Source organism: Dipodomys merriami, unplaced genomic scaffold, assembly GCF_024711535.1.
Source record: "Dipodomys merriami isolate MVZ:Mamm:240054 unplaced genomic scaffold, mDipMer1.0.p SCAF_116, whole genome shotgun sequence".
Classification (NCBI taxonomy): Eukaryota; Metazoa; Chordata; class Mammalia; order Rodentia; family Heteromyidae; genus Dipodomys; species Dipodomys merriami.
In genome coordinates this window covers 2,381,895-2,401,898 of record NW_027202449.1, presented here as the reverse complement: position 1 = coordinate 2,401,898, position 20,004 = coordinate 2,381,895, and the positions used below count along the sequence as shown (strand labels likewise).

At 51.0% G+C, this 20,004-nt stretch overlaps 1 protein-coding gene across 2 annotated transcripts in view; it reads left to right on the top strand.

Annotated features, from left to right (window-relative positions):
* LOC138822875 (cadherin-13) overlaps nucleotides 1-19,323 on the top strand; it is a 715,907-nt gene extending 696,584 nt beyond the window's left edge. For both annotated transcript variants that reach the window (XM_070015848.1, XM_070015847.1), the window contains exons 11-14: nucleotides 640-782; nucleotides 10,025-10,258; nucleotides 13,553-13,771; nucleotides 17,798-19,323. In XM_070015848.1, coding sequence (XP_069871949.1) covers nucleotides 640-782; nucleotides 10,025-10,258; nucleotides 13,553-13,771; nucleotides 17,798-17,805 — 604 coding nt within the window. In that variant the 3' untranslated portion in view covers nucleotides 17,806-19,323. The remainder of the gene's footprint in view (nucleotides 1-639; nucleotides 783-10,024; nucleotides 10,259-13,552; nucleotides 13,772-17,797) is intronic.
* Nucleotides 19,324-20,004: the final 681 nt, after the last annotated feature.

The window sequence follows — 20,004 nt, the reverse complement described above, 5'->3', positions numbered from 1 at the left end:
CGGGCCTGTGAGTCTCAGATCCGCCTTCCTCTCAGGACACTTGTGATGGGGTTTAGGGCACCCCCAAGCAGCTCAGGGTTCCATTTCCAGACCTTTAGCCAGATCTCAAAGCAGGCTCCGGGAGGAGGGGGGCTCTCTCCCTGTGGGTGCTGGAACGGCCATAGCTGCAGCATGTTCATCTGGAGACATGCAGTCCTGCAGCTGACCAGCCAAAGCTGGCGGGGCGGGGTGTGCAGGGCGTGGGTGACCCACTTCAAGGACCTCACCCGCCCCCCAGCCGTCGGTCCTCAGAGACAGGCAGAGAAACCCCGACAGCAATCTTCCCATTCAGAGAAACCAGGCCTGCATTCAGCTGTTCCCCCCACCCCATCCCAGGCAAGGTGTCTGTGGCTGACTCCTAGCACTGAACAGATGTTCCTCAGCCCAGACCCCACGCACGCATGCGTTCTCAGCGCAGCTCTGCGCTTAGCTGCCGGGCGACCTCGTGCTAAACCTCCCAGGAGGGAAGGAGGCTCCGCACTCCCCCGAGCTGAGCATCAGCCCTCGCTGGCTGGACGGCGGCGGAAGCTGGCATGACGTCTGGGCCTGTGCCACGCTCAGGAGATTCCAATGCCAGCTGCTGTTTGGGTTTTTTTCCAGGTATTCTTTGTACAAGGACCCAGCGGGCTGGCTGAGCATCAACCCCATCAACGGGACCGTGGACACCACGGCCGTGCTGGACCGAGAGTCCCCGTTCGTCCACAACAGCGTCTACACCGCCCTCTTCCTGGCCACCGACAGCGGTGAGTGCTTCGAGGACGCCTGTCCGGGCGCTCTTGTCAGGCTCACGCGTATCTGGGAGTGTCTGATTCTTGGGGTGCACGCGGGGCGTCTGGGAGTGGAGGCAGGGAGGCCGCTCCTCGAGCACGCACATGGGGGCTGGGACATTTCTGAGCGTGAGGACGCGCAGGCCGCCATGGAAAGGCGAGCGTGTCCAGCATGGCTGGGGCAGCGAGCTCAAGCGCGCCCGCCATGGTCAGGCAGGAGCCTGGCAGCCGCTCGTTCACTCTGGGACTCGCGTGCTGCTGCTAGAAAGCCAGCAGGATCATTCCTGGGAAGATGAGCGGCCAGACCCCCCTCAGACCTCTGTCACCTGCCCCAGTGGGGCTCTGGAGAAAAAAGCTGGGGCTGAGAATAATCCTTCTGTGACCCAAAGAAAACTCAGCCTGCAGTGGGCCTACTGTCCAGCTCTCCAACACTAATACCAGATAAAGAGATCAAAAGCCCGCGTCTCAGATGTCGCAAGGAGGGAAATGTCCCTCAAGAAGCATGTGCAAGACAGGCTGGCACTAATTACTATTCAGAACCATCGGGAGGAATGATCATCTAGAACAAAGCCCCAAAGACGGAGAGCAAAAAGAACATGAACTTGAAAGACTTCATAAATCAGAGTAACTCTGGTTGGAAGGCTTGTTTTCCTCTACTCTCTGGAAACTTCTATGGTGTTTAATCAGGGAAAGACAACACTTTGTTAGATCCAAGTCAATCGTAGGAACTGGTGCCTCCACTTTATCCAACGTGAGCGTTTGTTTTTACTAATTTCGTTTCAACTCCGTATATTTGAGATAATGAAAAAATAGTACAGACTTTTTTTTTTTGTCATTTAACACCAGAGAAGCTAAATCTTTCCTGTTGGTTTTTTTCCCAAGCAAGGAGTCACTTGGGAATCTGTGCCAAACCATGGTGATAAAAAGAAAGGGTGAGAGGCAGGCTTGACCCAGGCAGAGGCCCTGAGAGGGCAAGAAATCAGAAACCCTTGTCAGAGTCACGTGACAGGCAGGAAAGTGGAGGTTGCTCCTCCCACCCCATGGCCACCTGCCCCTGAGGACCAATACCTTTCAAAGGACGATGGGAAATCTCTCGGGGTCTCCCAGGGGACAGGGACCAACCAGAGGCAGCAAGCCCACTTCTCATGGAAGACACTGAAAGTACAGGGAGTTTGGTGCTGGGAGCTGGGTTGGTTACCTCCAAATGCACAGCCAGCTCCTCTGGGGTTTCTCAGGGCTGAGATACTCAAGGGTCACAAACTCCACGCCTATCTAGTGGCTCACGCCTGTAACCGCAGCTACTCAAGAGACTGCGATCTGAGGATCAAGATTGGAAGCTACCCCAAGCATACAAACCTCGGTGCTCTACCGTTTGAACCCAGCCTCCCGCCCTGCTTTTTGCTAGAGATAAAGTCTCACAGACATTCCTGCCTGGGCTAGCTTTGAACCACAGTCGCCCAGATCCTAGCCTCCTGAGTATCGAGGATTGCAGCCAGCAGCGCTAGCCTGTTATCAATTTTAATGAGCCATAAAGTACCTGAGACGATCGTTCCAGTCTAGCTGAAATGAATTTGTTTTGCCAACTCAGAGCGGGCTGTAGAGCTGAGTGAGTGGGTGGGTGAAGCCTGACTCCTGCAGATGAGAACGACGTGGCCTTCGGCGTGGCAAGCTAGCATTTTTCTCCTTAGAGCTGAAAATGGTCCTTTGCCTTCCGTGGTGTGTATTTTCTAGAAAGGTTCAGTCTGGCCTTCAGCACGGAGAAACCCTTGTGAAACATTTCCACAGCAGAGAAATGCCACCCTGTGTCAGGAAAGGGGAGAAAATGATAACTATCAAGCCAGAGAGAAAGCATTCTGGAATGCAGTGAAAGGCGGTCCCTTGGGAGGTGCGGGCCACCAGCACTGGGCAGAGCCCAGGGGCGCTGTGCGGCTCGGCTCCTCGCCCAGGGGTCAAATGCCAGTCGCACAGGGGAATGGGAGCTGAAGCTGGCCTGGTGCCGGCTGCTAGGACCCCCTGGGAAGACCTGACCTGCCCAGCTCAGAGCTGGCTCCGTGCTCATCCCTCCTCCCATCCCTCCTCCTCCCGCTCCTCCTCCTCCTCCTCCTCCTCCTTCTCCTCCTCCTCCTCCTCCTCCTCCTCCTCCTCCTCCTCCTCCTCCTCCTCCTTCTCCTCTTCCTTCTCTTCCTCCTCCTCCTCCTCCTCCTCCTCCTCCTACTCCTTCTCCTCTTCCTTCTCTTCCTCCTCCTCCTCCTCCTCCTCCTCCTCCTCCTCCTCCTCCTCCTCCTCCTCCTCCTCCTCCTCCTCTTCCCCATCCTTCTCACCTGTCACATCTTCCCCACCTCCCTATCATGTTCAGAACCCGGACAGGTTCAGCAATCCGTGATGGTTGCATGTTACTGACCAGGGCTGGCCTCTGCCTGAAAAGGAGTTCTAAATGGTGCCACCATCACCAGTGGTTTGGTTTGATCCAAACCAGCACCCTTTGCATAGGAGTCCAGCCAGCAGGGACACGTTCGCCCCGATGTCCCCATCCCACACCAGCATTCTGCAGAGAATGCAAACAGAAGGGGATGTTATTCCTCGCTGCCTCTTCCTGACACTCAGTCATAGAAACAGGAGTCTAGGTAGAGCGCTAGCCTTGAAGTGAAGAACTGAAGGACAGCACCCAGGCCCAGAGTTCAAGCCCCATAACTGACAAAAAAAAAGAAACAAACAAACAGGAGTCTAGATGAAGTCTTCCTGGGTCTCCTAGCTACTCAGAGGAGGCTGAGGTCTGGAGGATCACAGTTTGAGGTCACTGTTGGGGGGGAAAGTCTACTAGACTCCCTCTCCAATAGCCAGCAAAAAGTTAGGTTGGAGACATGGTTCAAGTGGTAGAGCCACCCACCAAGCAAGCCAAGCAAGTATGAGACCTTAAGTCTAAACCCCAGTACCAACAAAAGAAGAGAGGAGGAGGAGGGGGAAGGGGAGGGGTGTAGAATAAAAGCCAAAGTCCTACTAAATTCAGCAGCATTTTCCCACACAGAATAAGTATGTTTGAGTTTGTCAGTAAAAAAGTATGAGTCATCAAGATGATACACAGGGGTACAGTCAGAATAACAGGGCTATAATCTGGGTATCCCTAAGATTGTGATTCTTGTGTGTGTGTACTAGTACCGGGACTTGAACTCGAAGCCTTGTGCTCTCTTGGCTTTTTCACTCAAGGCTGGTGTTCTACCACTTAAGCCACAGCTCCATTTCCACAGTCATGATTTTCATAGGCTAAGATGTCTCCCAGCCCAATCTGTCTCTCCCCTCTGCCCTCCAAGAGATTGGTCCTGGAAAGCCACAGATTCAAAAGCGACATGCTGTTCAGCGTACATTCAGACTGATTAAAAGGCAAAGCATGTTACTTAGTGCAGATGATTGCTGAACCACTGAACACAAACAGCCCCAAGCTGGGGCTTGGAGGGGACCCGAACTTCAGAAGAGCAGAGTCAGGGTCTTGTTCTTTTTTTTTTTTTTGGGTCCGGTCATGGGGCCTGAACTCTGGGCCTGGGCGCTGTCCCTCAGCGATTCAGCTCAAGGCTAGCGCTCTACCACTTGAACCACAGCGCCACTTCCGGCTTTTTTCTTTTTGCTTATGTGGTGCTGAGGAATCGAACCCAGGGCCTCAGGCATGCAAGGCAAGCGCTCTACCACTGAGCCACCTTCCCAGCCCAGGGTCTTGTTCTTGCCACAGGTCAACCAAGAGTTCATTGGTGGCGGGGAGAAAGGAAGGTTGTCTACATTGATTCTACCTAAAAGATGCTGGTTTGGATAAAATCAAGTCATTAGTTGTGGAGCCCTAAACACATCTTATCTCAACTGTTACATTAATTGAGGGAGAATAAATATATAGCAAGCCCAGACATCATGCTGTGTTATTTCAAACACAGCAAAGTATTTATCAGGCCGAAAATACCAGCTATAAGTGTGTGTGTGAGTGTGTGTGTGTGTGTGTGTGTGTGTGTGTGTGCGTGTGCGCGCACGCGCGCGCGCCAGTAGTAGGATTTGAATTCAGGGCTTCACATTCCCACTTAGTTTGTTTGGTCAAGGCTAGCACTCTACTATTTGAGATACACTCTCTCTCTCTCTCTCTCCTTCTCTCCTGCCCCCTCTCTCCCCCTGTCCCTTTCCCTCTCCCTCTCCCCCCTTCTATCCTCCCCCCGGCTTTTTGCTAGTTAATTGGGGATAAGAGTCTCTCAAACTTTCCTGCCTAGGCTGGTTTTGACTATGATCTCAGTCCCCTGCATAGCTGGGATTACAGGCATGAGCCACCAAGCATTCCACTGAGGCTACAATTTTGTCACTGAAAAACTGGCCCTCGAGGTCTGGCAAGAGGGAAGGGGGGGGAGGAGGGAGGGGGGGCAGGCTGTGGTGAGACCAGCAAAGATCGCTCCCCTGTCCATGAGCCTCTCGACATCCCCGTCTGCAGAGTGAGGCTGATGTCACCAGCTTGTCACCAAGACCAGAGCGTGGATGGAAATCCCTAGCGCCTGCAGGGTTCAGAACGTCCCGCTGAGATGCCCACACCGGGCGGGCTGACTTCTGAGGATGAGCTGGCAGGATGGTCCTTCAGGGGTGAACTCGGTGTCTGAGACCGACAGGGAAATGCCCTCTGTGGCCGCGCGGGTGGGGATCTGGGCCCAGGAAAGCCACGGAGCCCTTTGCGCAGAATAGGCCACCGCACCCATTAGACAGTCGGCCAGAAAACGCCTCCGTCTACTCCGGGAGCAATTCGGGGAGTGGCCTCTGGCTGGACAGCATCCATCCACCTGACACCGCGCGCTCCGCACCCACCGGCCGCTCAGCCGTCTTACACACCACACTCCTCCACCTTCACGGGAAAGAAATGGATGTGGGCATTAAAAGGCCATCAGCCGTGCCCACGGGGCCGGCGCGGTCACCTGGAAGTGCTGCAGTGTGTCCTCCTCCCTGGAGAACATTGCCAGCCACCCAGGCCCCATGCCAGCCCACACCCTCCACAAGGCGGCCGTCCCCGCCTTCCCAGGCGGTCCTCCTGGGTTCGCAGCCCCCAGGAGCTAGCCACACCCCCACCCCCACCCCGCCCCGGGGCCCTGGCTGCCCAGACTGTAGGCCCCACCCCTGGCCTGGCCTCCCGGCTGCCTTCCTGTTCACCTGCACCCCCAGGATCAGCCAGCCACCCCACTGTCAGCACCCCCACTCCCCCCACAAGCACAGGACAGGAGTCTCCGAAAAGGACTATTGACCGAGGGAATGAAATGAATGTGTCACCTTTAAACATGGCCTCCTGATCAGTTCCGCCCACTTCTCTATTCCCTCCTACGTCAGCAAAACCACAACCAAACAACATCCCAAAAAGTCAGATCAAAGATAAACCAACAGCCCGGCCTCAGATTGCCGAGTCTCCTAAGAGCAGTTTAGTCCCAATTATGTGGCGTCATTCCCCACAGGTGTTACACGCAGGAAGCTGGCTTTCCGCTTTGTAAACTTATTTTTCTGCCAGGTTATATTGTATTTGGTTTGCTATTAATTTTTTTTCAACAGATATGCTTTCTAAAATGAAATTATCAAGCTCTCTATTAACAAAGCAATAAAAATGCTTATGAGTTAAAAACAATGGGGGTCTGGGCTCCGAGACACATGGAAATGAGTTTAAGTCGTTAGGATTCTGGGAGACAGGGGATAAACAAAATCATGAACAGGGGACCCTCAGCGAGGGGAGGGCGGCTCGCTCTCTGCAAAGACACGGGCCAGGCTAGAGCCGTCTCGTGCAGCAAAACCTCTGCCCCTCACGGGCTCCAGCCCCCACCGAAGGCTCAACAGAAACATGGAATGGGGAGCAGACCATGACCCCCCCAGGCCTCCCACCCTACACACGAGCCTCACCACCCAGCTGTCCTGGGGCCGCATCTGGACACGACTCCTCGCGTGGTGTCCCGGGACTCAGGCCTCCAGCTTCCTGCTTCGCCAGCTCTCATTTCTCACAGTGTCTCTGCATGCACACTCCCGCAAGTGATGAGAACATGACCTTGAACACAGATCCAGCCCAATCCCAGCCCACGGCTCAGGAAAGTCCTAGTGCTCAGACTCCAAGGAACTCAGGGGGCCTTCCTATTCCCTCCTCACCCCCTCTCCCCTCCTCCTTCTCTCTCTGGTTTTTTGTTTTGATACTCAAGGCCTAGGCACTGTCCCTTACCTTTTTATGTCAAGGCTAGAACCCTACCACTTGAGCCACAGCTCCACTTCTGGCTTTTTGCTAGTTAATTGCAGGTAAGAGTCTCACAGACTTTCCTCCCTGAGCTGAGTTCAAACCTTGATCCTCACATCTCAGCCTCTTAAAGAGCTAGGATTACAGGTGTGAGCCACGGGTACCCAGCTGCAGCTGCTGCTGCTGCTGCTACTGCTGCTGCTGCTGCTGCTGCTGCTGTTCCTCCCCCTTCTTCTTCTTCTTCCTCTTCCTCTTCCTCTTCCTCTTCTTCCTCATCTTACCTTCACACTGACCACCTCACCCACTGCCCCTTCATGCCCCTACTCCATTTGCACGGCTCTGAATTTATTAATTTACTACATTATAGAAAGAGAAAGGAAGAAAGAAGGAAGGGAAGGAGGGAGGGAGGGAGGGAGGAAGGAAGAGAGAAAGAGGACAGAGAGAAGGAAGGGAGGGAGGGAGGGAGAAAGAAAAAAGAAAGAATGGAGAGAAAAGAACTGAAAGCATTTTTAATCCCCATATAACTTTTGGATTTAATATTGTCTTTGTGATTATTATTGCAATTATGGTTATTGTAAAGAAAATGAAAAATACAGAAAGGTATTATTTTAATGTTAATTGCCTGGAGAGATAATCACCACTTGGGTTTAATATATTCCTTGCTAATCCTTTTCCAATCGCATATACATTTTTTAAATTAGAGTCATCCCATGTTTCCGGCTGTGTCTATTACCAACAAGGTACACAGCTTAGACCAATAGCATCAGAATAACGCAACCCGGAAGCAAAAGCTTGGCAGTTTTTTGGCTATGGGAAAATACTGTTTGGTCAAGACTCTGAATCAAAGAAAAATTCTGGAGATAGAAAAACACAAAGAAGGGGCTGGGAAGGTGGCTCAGTGGTAGAGCGCTTGCCTTGTGTGCATGAGGCCCTGGGTTCGATTCCTCAGCACCACATAAGCAAAAAGAAACACACACACACACACACACACACACACACACACTACCTTGTCCCTCCATGGTCAGAATCCACACACACACACACACACACACACACACACACACACCCTACCTTGTCCCTCCATGGTCAGAATCCACACACATACACACACACACACCTACCTTGTCCCTGCTTCTCATCCCTCATCCCCTCCATGGTCAGAATCCAAACAATGCAGGAGGGGGGAGGGGTAGGAGGGGGGTGTAGAGGTGTGGTTCAGTTCATAGAGCACTACAGTCCTCAGATCTCAGCCTCCTGAGTAGCTGGGATTACAGGTGTGAGTCACCAGCACCAAGCAATCATTATATTTTGCATTACAACATGGGATTTTGAATGTGACCGTTCCCTCTCCCCAAAATCAGGGTGTAGAGAAGGTTTCCTCAGATTTTTTGCCTCCTGCCATTTTTTTCCACTACCCAAGGAACCAAGCTCATTTTGCTGACTTCAGAGAAAGACATCACCAGCTGGCCTGAGAATAACACATGGGAAATTGAAGACAGAAGTATAATTAAGTCCATGAAAGGCCAATTCTTCTGGCCATATTTCAAATGCTGGTAATGTCTTCCCATCCATTCTCCCAAATGACTTCACTTCATAATGTATTCAGGGTGGGGAAAAAAATACACATAATGGATTCTTCTGAGATATTCAATTAGTTCGATAAAAAGAGAAAAATAATTTTTCAGTGACGAAATTCAGCCAGATGACTAGAGCTGACAGTGAAAAAACCAACTTCAAAGCCATTATGCAGTTGCTTAGCTCTTGCTCTAACAGACCTTGGTGCTATGGCACTGATAAAAACAGCCATCCTGGGGTCGGAGGCGTCGCTCAGTCTGTAGAGCACTGGCCAGTGCACGGAAGCAGCAGGTACTGAGTTCGAGGCCCACCTTAAAAAGAAAAGGAAAAGAAACAGCCATCCATCTGATCTACTCTTGCATCCACATGCATTTCTATTTTCCGTAGATATTTACTTGAATGTTTACCCTGAAACCTTCTTTAGGTGTTAATAAATATACTAAGTTTCCTCCAGGCTACTCTCACTACTCGGGGAAGGGCTCCCTGCCTTCCCTTACACCCATTTCTACCCTCCGACGGAAACTTCTTCCCCAGAAAGACAAGAAGACCATTCTCCCTGCGAAGCTGCATGGCTTCCCCTGCTCACACGTCTCCTCTTCCAACTCATCTCCCCTGAGTCTTCTTCACAGCCCCCTTGAAGCTTTGGGGGTCTCCCAGGGCTCTGCCCTCTCACCTGGGGTACATGTTTCAAAAGCAGCTCTGTGTTGGTGACCCCAGACCAAGTGTGGGTGTCCCAGGTGGGTAACTATCTAACACTGCAGTGATCATGAAAAATGACGTGTGTGGGGGTGGCTGGGGTGTTGGGATGTGCTCGCCCACTGAGAACGTCGACCCGACATGGTACAGCACTGTCATTTGACCGGCCCATCAAATCCTTATCAGGATAAAGTCAATAGATGTGTTTGCATTCGGTGATCTGCAAACCCAGCTCTAATATTTCTAAGTTAAAGCTGGGCCTGGCTTTAGCACTCAAGAGGCTGAGGCTGGTGGATTGTGAACTTGAGGCCATCCTGGGCTACCTAACAAGACCCTGTCTCCAACAAAACAAAACAAAAGCCTTATAAGCCACTGAATGAACCCCATACAAAAATGCAAACTGTTCAAACGGGTGCTGCTAGCCCACGCCTGTAATCCTAGCTACTCAGGAGGCTGAGATTGAAGCCAGGCAGGGCAGGAAAGTCCCTAAGACACTCATCACCAATAAACCACCAAAAATGAGTGGGAAATGAAGCTGTGGTTCAAGTGGCTAGACTTGAGCCAGAAAGCTCAGGGGCAGCACGTAGTCCTTGAGTTCAAGCCCCAGGACTGGCACCAAAATAAAGCCATCTACCACTGTAGGTCCTGTTTGCAAGTGTGAACATGGCACCAGTGCTGGGTGAATGCCCCGCCCCTTGCACCAGTACACAATAAAGTCTTTCCCATCCTGCAGGCAACCCACCGGCTACTGGCACGGGAACCTTGCTGATCACCCTGGAGGACGTGAATGACAACGCCCCGGTCATCTACCCCACTGTGGCGGAAGTCTGCGACGACGCCAAAAACCTCAGCGTGGTCATCCTGGGAGCATCAGACAGGGATCTTCACCCAAACACAGATCCCTTCAAGTTCGAAATCCAGAAGCAAAGCGTCCCTGACAAGGTCTGGAAGATCTCCAAGATCAACAGTGAGTCTGCCCAAAGCCCTCTGCCCTTAGACCTCCTGCCGGTGCTGCCTTTCCCCTTCTGTAGACGTGCTGCAAGGCGCACCTCTCTCTATATTTGGAGAGGGAGTTGGAGGTTGAGATGGGCTCCTGCTGCCCCACACTCCCCATCCTCCTGCCTTAGCTTCCCAAGCGCTGGGATTACAGGTATGCATTACTGTGCCAAGCTTTGAATATCTTTCCCTCCCCCCCTCCACCCTTTGTGGTACTGAGGTACTTGAGCCACAGTGCCACTTCCGGTGTTCTGATTGGTTTTATTAGAGATAAGAGCCTCATGGACTTTTCCTGCCCAGGCTGGCTTTGAACTGTGATCCTCAGATCTCAGCCTCCTGAGTAGCTAGGATGACAGGCGTGAGCCACCAGCACCCGGCTTGTGCTAGAATGTTTTAAGATAGGTTCTCACTTCCTGCCCGGGTGCTGGCCTGGACCACGGTGTGCCTCTGATAGTCTTCCTGTCTGAGCTAGGACAACAGGTGTGCACCTCCACACCAGCCTCTTCTGTGGAGAGGGAGTCTCACAGACTCTTCTGCCTAGGATGGCCTGGAAACGCCATCTTCTTGATCTCGGCCCCCACAGAGCTGGGATGGCAGCCACCGAAGCCAGCTTCCCCGTGGAGAGGGAGTCCCGGAACCTCCTCTGCACAGGCTGGCCTCAAACAGTGATCGCCCAGCCTCAGCCTCCCAAGCAGCTAGCATTATCTGCCCGGCCTGACAAACACTGCCAGGCCTGAGGACCACTTTCTTACCAGTACAGATCTGAAGGTTTTTCTCCTCTTCCTCCATCATAGAGGGCCTGGTCCACCTTGCACTGAGCATGCCACCCCACACACCCGCCCCTGTGTGCTGGGCCCTCCCCACACTCCTGGCTCATCTGCGGTCTCCATCCAGTCCCAGGACGGCTCTTTGTTCTTCTTCCCTCTTGCGTCCAATTAAACCCCATGGATTCTTTGTAACTGCCGTGCACAGAATATTCACCCACACCGAATAGTGAACGACCACTCCAGTGTTTAGCCGTCAAGAGCTAAGCGCTCTCTGTGGCTCCCCTCTGCCACGGCGTGTCTTGGCGCTGCGGTCTCCTCTCCCAGAGGCAGGAGAGCCATTTCCATTAACCCCCCACCTGCACGCTGGCCAGCGCCTCCATGCTCTGCCTGCCTTCAGAAGACTAAAGCCAGCGGCCTAAGACGCTGCGCAAAGGCTCCAGCCTCTAATCTCCCATTTCGTGCCTGGCCCGAGTCTTGATATGGTGAAGTTAATCTTCATCATTGGCTGTGATAGTCTTCCCGGGCTTCCTCTCTTGTGGATGAAAACAGAAGCGGTGTGTGTTTCTCCATGTCTTTCCACCCGAGCAGGTAGAATTCAAAACTTGACCCAACATTTGTCACCTGCTTTATTAGAAATGAAGTGCCCCTGATTCTCACACATTCCCTCCCCAGTGTTCATCTTGTCTGCTAGAAAAGGAAAAAACAATCCACCTCACCTCAGCACTTGAGACATGCTTCCTGCCCCGGTGATGCGCTGGTCCCCTGCTCTCCGGATCCAGTGGTAGTTTTCGGGGGCTGGGGGGCAGGGGCGGCCCATTTTATTACATATAGAAAGACTGGTCGTGCAACTGTGCGTAGAATTTCCTCCTAAAAGCAAAGCCCTCCTACTTACTGTGTCCGCCCTACCTCATACCTTCTTTCACGCGTGCCCCTCTCTCATTATTGATTCTATTTGCTTGTTTGTCTAGTTTATTGCTTCTTAAAGAATGAATTCTGTTACACCAACAGTTTTTAATTAAAACAGCCCTTCCCCTTGTTGCAGGGGATGGTGTTCTATTTGCTGGTTTGGACAATCACCATCTGGTCTTTCCGGATGGAATCCCCTCATCCAGGACTCTGTCCTTGATGTAAAGGAGACCGGGGAAATGTCCCTGGAGCTGGCCTGTCAGCGGGTGACAGCGGTCACACCAGTTGCCCCCTGGTGGGGAGGACTGTTCTGTGGAGTTCATTTGCACGTTTATCACATGCCTGTTGTTCCTCTTGATTTCATTCGGTAGATGAATGCCTTCTACACTCAAAAGGTTTTCTCGATGTTTATCACCAGAAAGGAGCCATTAAAAAAAATAATCCTGCCAGATGCCAGTGGCTCATACCTATCATTCTAACCACACAGGAGGCTGAGATCTGAGGATTGTGGCTCAAGGCCAATCTGGAAAGAAAGTCAGTGAGACTCTTATCTCCAATTAACCACACACACAAAGAAAGGCCAGAAATGGAGCTGTGGGTCAAGTGGCAGGCCCTCTGAGTTCAAGCCCAAGGACACACACACACACACACACACACACACACACACACACACAAACACCACCCATGGGAGTAGGGAGCAGAGAGGAGCTTGAAAAGCCGGTCTCTGTGTTGAGGATTCTCACCCAAATAGCTATGGGTTAAGGACAGGCAGAAACCCAGAATGTGCGGCTATCTCTCTCCATGACAACAGGGGTTGTTATGAGCTTCTGAACACAGGGACTTTCACATCAGCTTCTAGATGCTAAGGACATGCTGGTGCATGCCAGTTGTCCCTGCACTGAAGAGGCTGAGATGGAGGATCTTAAGTTTGAGGCCCACATAACCTAATGGTAAGTTAGAGGCCTGATCGGGCTATGTACCGGGAGATCCTGTATTAAAAAGAAAAGAAAAGAGGGCAGAGCACTGGTGTCTCATGCCTGTCAACCTAGCTACTCAGGAGGCTGAGATCTGAGGATCTCAGTTCAAAGCCAGCCCGGGCAGGAAAGTCTGAGACTCTTATTTCCAATAAACCACTGAGAAAACCTGAAGTGGCGCTGTGACTTAACTGGTAGAGTACTTCTTTGAGATGAAGAGCTGAGGGACAGTGCCCAGGCCCAGAGTTCAAGGCTCTCAATCGCCAAAAAAAAAAAAAAAAGATAGTCTTTGTGAAGATGGTTTGATAGGTGCATAGGTGAGAAGAGGAGGAGATCTTGGTGGTCACTAATCTTCAGATCTTCACAACAGTGACTCCCTGCAAGATCATCGTAACAGCCTGAGCCATAGAAGTTGCGATGAGAGAAAGCCGCCATCTTTCCAACGTCTAAAGCTGCTGCCAGCCCCAGGTGGCCCTGAAACATGGCTCCTGCCACCAGGCGACCGCAGCTGTGTTCTCTTGATGTTCATGCTCTTAGAATCACCTATTAAAACGCAGGGCCCGCGGCGGGCCAGAGAACTCTCTTCTCCTCTCTCACGAGGGTCTCCTTGCCTTCCAGATACACACGCCCTCGTGAGCCTTCTTCAGAACCTGAACAAAGCAAACTACAACTTGCCCATCATGGTGACAGATTCAGGGAAGCCCCCGCTGACGAACGTCACCGACCTCAGGGTACACGTGTGCTCCTGTAAGAACTCCAAAGTGGACTGCAACGCCGCAGGCACCCCGCGCCTCGGCCTCTCCTCCCTCCTGCTCCTCCTGCTCCTCAGTGGAGCCGGTAAGTTGCTCTGCCTCCAGTGCTCGTGTGAGTATGAGAATGACCTTCACCCCACACATCCTCCCAAGAAAATGTATCCCAGAGGACCGCTCATCTTCAGTTTCTGTCTAGAGGATAGAAAATCTAACATGTAAACAGAAAATATCCAAATAATGTTTAAAGGCATGAGACCAGTGCCCTGCCAGCTAATCTGAGAAATTGTACAGGCTCTTTGCTCCTCTGCAAAGCAGGTGACAAGCAAAATGTCCCATCGATGCTGCTGAACTTGATCTAATAGAAATGTGCCCTGATGGGCTAACTGGTCTACCAGAGGGCCTGTTTCTCTTTGCATGGTGCAGAATAATCTCTTTCAAGGTTACAGTAGATACTGCACCTCTGTAAGAATAGAAAAGTCATGTCTATAATCCCACATTCAAGAGAAGCAGAAATGGGAGGATCCCAGTCTGAGACTATCCCCTAGACCACACCCAGAAGATCTTAGCTGAAAAATAACCAGCAAAAACGGGGTGGAGCACCTGCCCGGCCCACAAAAAACCCTGAGTTCAAACTTCAGTACAAAAAAAAGAACATGTACATTTGCAGTTCATATCTTTGAGTAGTAGTAATGACGATAGTGATGTTACACATTATTTGTATTAGCATGTGTTCGCTCTGTGAAGGAGATTTCATTGTGACATTTCCACGCTGGTATACAATGTATTCAGTCATTTCCCCACATCCCTTTCTCACCATCTTCTTAAAACAATTCAGCAGGCATGAAACAGTGTTTTAAACAAGTGGATTATTATGCTGAGTAATAGAAACATGAGCATAAAAGGAACTTGTCAGATATTTTGTATTTGTGGCATATTCAGTCAGTTTTAATCTTAGCAATTATTCACATTTGCTGCTGGCATCCAAATCCTTGGGAGCCATGGTGTTTACCTGTGGAGAAGTGGCTGGTTGGTATAATTGTGAATTAGGAGCCTGGAGAACTGACAGGAAGGAGAAGGGAGGAGAGGGGAGGGGGGAGAGGGGAGAGGAGAGGAGGAGAGAGGAATGTTGTATCTGAGATGAATCCCTGGGTCAGCAGCAATCACATCTCAGTGTGGGACAATCACAATGTATAAAGCTCCATGCAATGCAGGAAAACAGAATGTCACAAGGAGAAAGAAAAATAGGAAGAGGTAAATTTAATCCGAGTAAATTACATGGTCAGACACTGGTGGCTTGGCCCTATAATGTATTTTGATCGAATTCAGAAGGCTGAGACCTGAGGGTCACGGTTCAAAGCCAGCTCAGGCAGAAAAGTCCATGAGACTCTTCTCTCCAGTTAACCAGCAAAAAGCCAGAAATAGAGCTGTGGCTCAAGTGGTAGAATACCAACCTTGAGCAAAAAAGCTAAGCAAGAGCACCCAGGCTCTACATTGAAGCTCCAGTACACACACACACACACACACACACACACACACACACACACACACACACACACACACTAATAATGATGATGATGGGAAATAAAACTAATGAGAGTAATGAAAAACGCAGATGCAATCACTGTCAATGTTGCTGTGTATTTATACGAGGGAGACGCACGGCGTTTGTCTCCGTGCCGTGCGGCGAAGCCAGCCATCCACCGCCTCCTTACACTGCGCCTCCCCCGTGTGTCAGCCCCGTGCTGTGAAACGCATTGTGGGCAGAGACAGAGCCCGGATAACAACAAGGCTAAAAGAAGGGGCTGTCTTCTGTCTACAGATGGCCCTGACTCGTGGCACCCAGCCTCGGTCCCTTAAGGAGATGTGTCCCCTTGAGGTACTCCTATGTGCCCCACACTGCAAGCTAAGAGCTTCCCAGAAACAACACAGATTACCTCCTGTCATCCTCCCAGCTGCCCTTGGACCAGACGTCACCTACATTATAGCCTAAATTGATTGGAGACTCTAATTTAAAAACAAAGGGCTGCATTCTAGTTTAATGGGTTTTAGTCAACCCCCAACGTTTTGTTTTCTTTCATTTTAGCCAACTGGCTCCCTGAGGAACAATTGGAAATGTCTAGAAATGTTTTGTTGTTGTTGTTGCTAACACACTGAGAGGATGTGATTAGTGACACCTAGTGGACAGAGACGAGGAGGAGGCCGGGCCCAACATCCTCTACTTCCCTTTGCCAGCCCACCGCAGATGTGGCCGGCCCCTGCACACAGCAGAGGCCTCGCTGCAGCCTGGCCAGGCCATGGGCTTGGGATGACAGGAGTCTTTCCCCAACACGCAAGATCAGCTGAAAACATGACCTTCCTCACAGGCTTCCTCAGACATACTCCTCATCTCACCACCGTCCTGCAACCAGGCTACAAATGAGAGCCCATCTCGGTGGTGAGGGAAGTCCACGTGGGAGGCTCTGGGCAGGGGTGGGGTCTGGAGCCGAATCCGGAGGGCGGCAGGCCCAGGCAGGCCCTGAGCTCACACAGCCCTGGCAGACCGGTCAGTTCCCTCTGCCCCCTGCTCCGTGAGAGTCGGGCTCTTTGGCCAGGGCCACTGTACACATTGGCTTGGTGAAATCTGGCCCTGGATGGAAGAGCGTTGATGGAGAAGTGCTTGCCAAGATAAAGCAGCGGGACGAGCTTCATCTGAAACTGGATCTGCGCATCCGAAGACTCCGCTCTTCCAGGCTAACAAAGCAGTGGGGCAGAGGGCCCCGCCCCGTCTCTGAGCCCACCCTCACAGGGGGCCTCAAGGGAGGGCTGTGAGCGGGAGCTGTGAACTTTTCCACGTGAATGGCCTGGCCACCACTCCGCCAACTGTCTGATTTCTTCCAGAAGCACAGTGCCACCCACCTGCAGTGGCTGAGTAATGGCTGCAGGTCCTAATCCCTGGAAACCCTGAAATGTTCACCCTCAAAATAGCCTTTGCAGAGGTGATGGAGAGGGGGTGGGGGGGTGCCCTGGGTTAGCCAGTGAGACAGACTCCCTCATCAAGTCCTGATGCGAGGACAGAGGATGTGATGGTAGACACAGAGGAAAGCAGAGGTGGGGAGAGAAGACACTACCCTCTGGCTGGCTTTGAAGATAAGGAAGAATTAGCCTATGGCTCGGGTGGTAGAGGGCCAGCTGTAAACAGAAAAGCCAGGTAAGGGACAGAGCCTGTGTTCAAACTCCAGTGATGCATTTAAATAAAAACATGGAAGAAGGACGCATGAGCCAAGCCACGTGGGCAACCTCTGGAAGGAAGGTGGGAAAGGCAGGAGAACACAGCCCTGTCAGCACCTGGATTGTAACCCCGTAAGACTCACTGGGGACTTATGACTTCTAGCACTGTAAAAGAAAATGCTTGTGTGGTTCTAGGCCACTGTGTGTGTAATGTAAAAAAAATACAGACTTAATCTGCCAATCTGAAGAACCATCAATGGGTCTCTCACAGTGTAACCAAAGAAGGATAGACAGATAGATAGATACATAGATAGATAGATACATAGATAGATAGATAGATAGATAGATAAAGTCAACAGATTACATATGTAACAGATAGATCCACAGATGATTGATTGATTGATAGATAGATAGATAGTCAATAGATTACATGTGTGACAGATAGATCCACAGATGATAGATAGATTATAGAAAGAAAGAATAGATGATAAATAGATGTGTGTATATGACAATCATTGGTCCCTATGCTACATAGCCAGCTTGTTCATAATTTAGCTAATGCGCATGATATAAGCAACACTAATAGCTGCTGTTCATCTCAAAGGAGACGTTTGGCATCATTACCAATTTCAGAGGAATCTGGTTTTTGGCTCATTTGTTTGTCTGATGCTGAGAACTGAACATAGTCTTCTACCACAAAGTTCTCCCCCAGCCCCAAGTCCAGCTCCTGAAGAGACAAAGCAGTGGGGTCACTGTACCTTCAAATGTCACACTATCGTGGGTGACACACACCAAGGGCATGTGGTGTGTGTTACAGCCTGTGCGCCGTTCCTCTGCTGTTTATGGAAATGTTTTGAATTGAGTTGTTACATTCCCAGTCTAACTCTGAGCCTTCTCCATTCAGATCTGTGAGAACTCCTGACATCTGAAGCTTGACTCCCAAGTTTCCATAGCAACAGGAAAAAGAAAGCAAGGAAAAAAGTCTATCCAAATCTGAAGATTGCCGTTTACAGCTATTGAACTTCACAACTAGGCCTCAATCCCTCCGCATTTTCATTTCCTTTATAATTTCCTTTAGTCCGGACTTCCTCACAGTTTTGACAGCATCTTCCTTCCTCCTGTAACCCTCTGCACTCCCCCCGAATGTTTAAGGATCATGAGTGAGAACTTGACCTTCTGGGAGCAGGAACAATGACTACTTTTCTCTCGCGTGCTGCCGTGTTGCTAGCCAGTGCTCCATTCACGCAGCTGTGTCTGTGGGTTCGTATTTGTATATGTATGAGTATCTGTATGTGTATATACACGGTATTTATAGAGAGAGACTATTCAGGAGAAGCCTAGATTTGAAAGGTCAGACGGAGGGGTCAGGCGCGAGGTCAGCTAGCCCCCTCCGGCCCCTCTCTTAAACACGCCACCCCAGGACAGGCCACAGAGTGCTCGCTTTCGCACTGAACAACCAGCCAGGCGGGTCCACAGACAGGGAGGGCAGAGAAGGAAGTCCTTTCTCGTTCGTGTGAGGACCGCCACCAGTTCCCACTGCCACCAAATGCCGTGACCCTGGCCCCGGGGACGAGGTGCAGAGCAAGGAATCCTGCCATCAGTGCCAAGAAAAGGGCTGAAATCTACCATGGCATCCCGGCCCCGTTGTCGCCCAGCACTTCCGGCGGCGTGGATGGCGCTGTAGGGTCTCTCGCTCCTCGGTGCACGTGTGATGACACGCATCACCGCGTCCCACGTGCACACGAAAAGGCAGCAGGTACCATCTTGTATACGCATACACACCCACATGTATAGACATTGTACACACCCACACCGTTGGTTTCATATATACAGGCATAAAATAGAGTAAATACAGGTAGTTTTAAAAGTACCCTTTTGTGTGACTCGACCACCATCGTTCGCCAACCTGAAAATAAATGATGTTCATTCTGTATTCAAAGTAATTGGCTCTTATTCTGTGAGCACGTAATGGAAACAGGAAAGTGGGTGCTCGCACGAAGACTCTCTTCTCCTTGATGAACTGTAAATGAACCGTCCAAGCTCACACCAAATTTTTCTATCGAATAAAACTAGTGACAGCCTGTGGCTTCTTAATAGAGCTTGCCATGACCTAGGGTAAGGTGAGTGTCTTAGCATATTTTAATGCAGCTGCTTACTAAAGTTTTAACCACACATGCGCGCACACGTGCACACACACACACACACGCACACACACACACATACACGCTTCCTTATGCAATCTATGTTTGCCCTGTGCTTTTCAGTTCTCCTTCCATAGCAAATAGAAGTCACATGTTGTCTTTGTTGTAGTGAAATTATGCAGCTAGAGTTCCACATATTGTATTTGTTTCGATAGTAAATCTTTTTGGAAAATATAGAATGCAGAGATTTGTTTTTTTCCATTAAAATAAATGGGTATTGGTGGTTAAAACTGCTGGACAGTTGCTTTTCTCTGGTTTCTATGTTGCGTCGGATGTGGCCGATGCTGGGTCTTAGAAGTTCACAGTTTTGACTCCTCTGGGTCCCCAGCTCAGCTCTGTGGGGCGAATGAGTCTGTCTTTACGGATCCATGCAGGACAGTGCCGGCTCACGCCTGATTACAGATGTGGTGACCTCAGCCGTCCTAATGACTGTGAAGCTGACGGAGACCCAGACCACGAGGACCAGCCTCAGTTTGGCTTCATCAGGAGATGCATGGCGCACAACTGGTTCTAGGACATTTAAGAAGTCCTCATGTGTGTACCCCGTGTGCCCCTCTCTCCTCCTATGGGCTGAGGAGCGGCTTCGGATGCCAGGTGGAGGGACCGTCACCTCCTCTTCCACATGAACTGGAGCACCCCCAGGAAGATACACAGGCGCTGAACGGCTGCTTGCCGAAGGACACAGGCAAGAGCCCTCCCCACCTTCTCTCCAGCCAGCAGCCATCACAGCCTACAAGTCACACACCTGCACAGCTGACAATACAGAATGAGCCCGGCTCGTGACGCCACACACCTGCATCCTAGTTACTTGGGGGACAGAGGCAGGAGGATCAAGGTTGGAGGCCAGACCCTATCTGAAAACAAACGACTGGGGGGAGGGGTAGCTAGCAAGCACAAGGCCCCGAGTTCA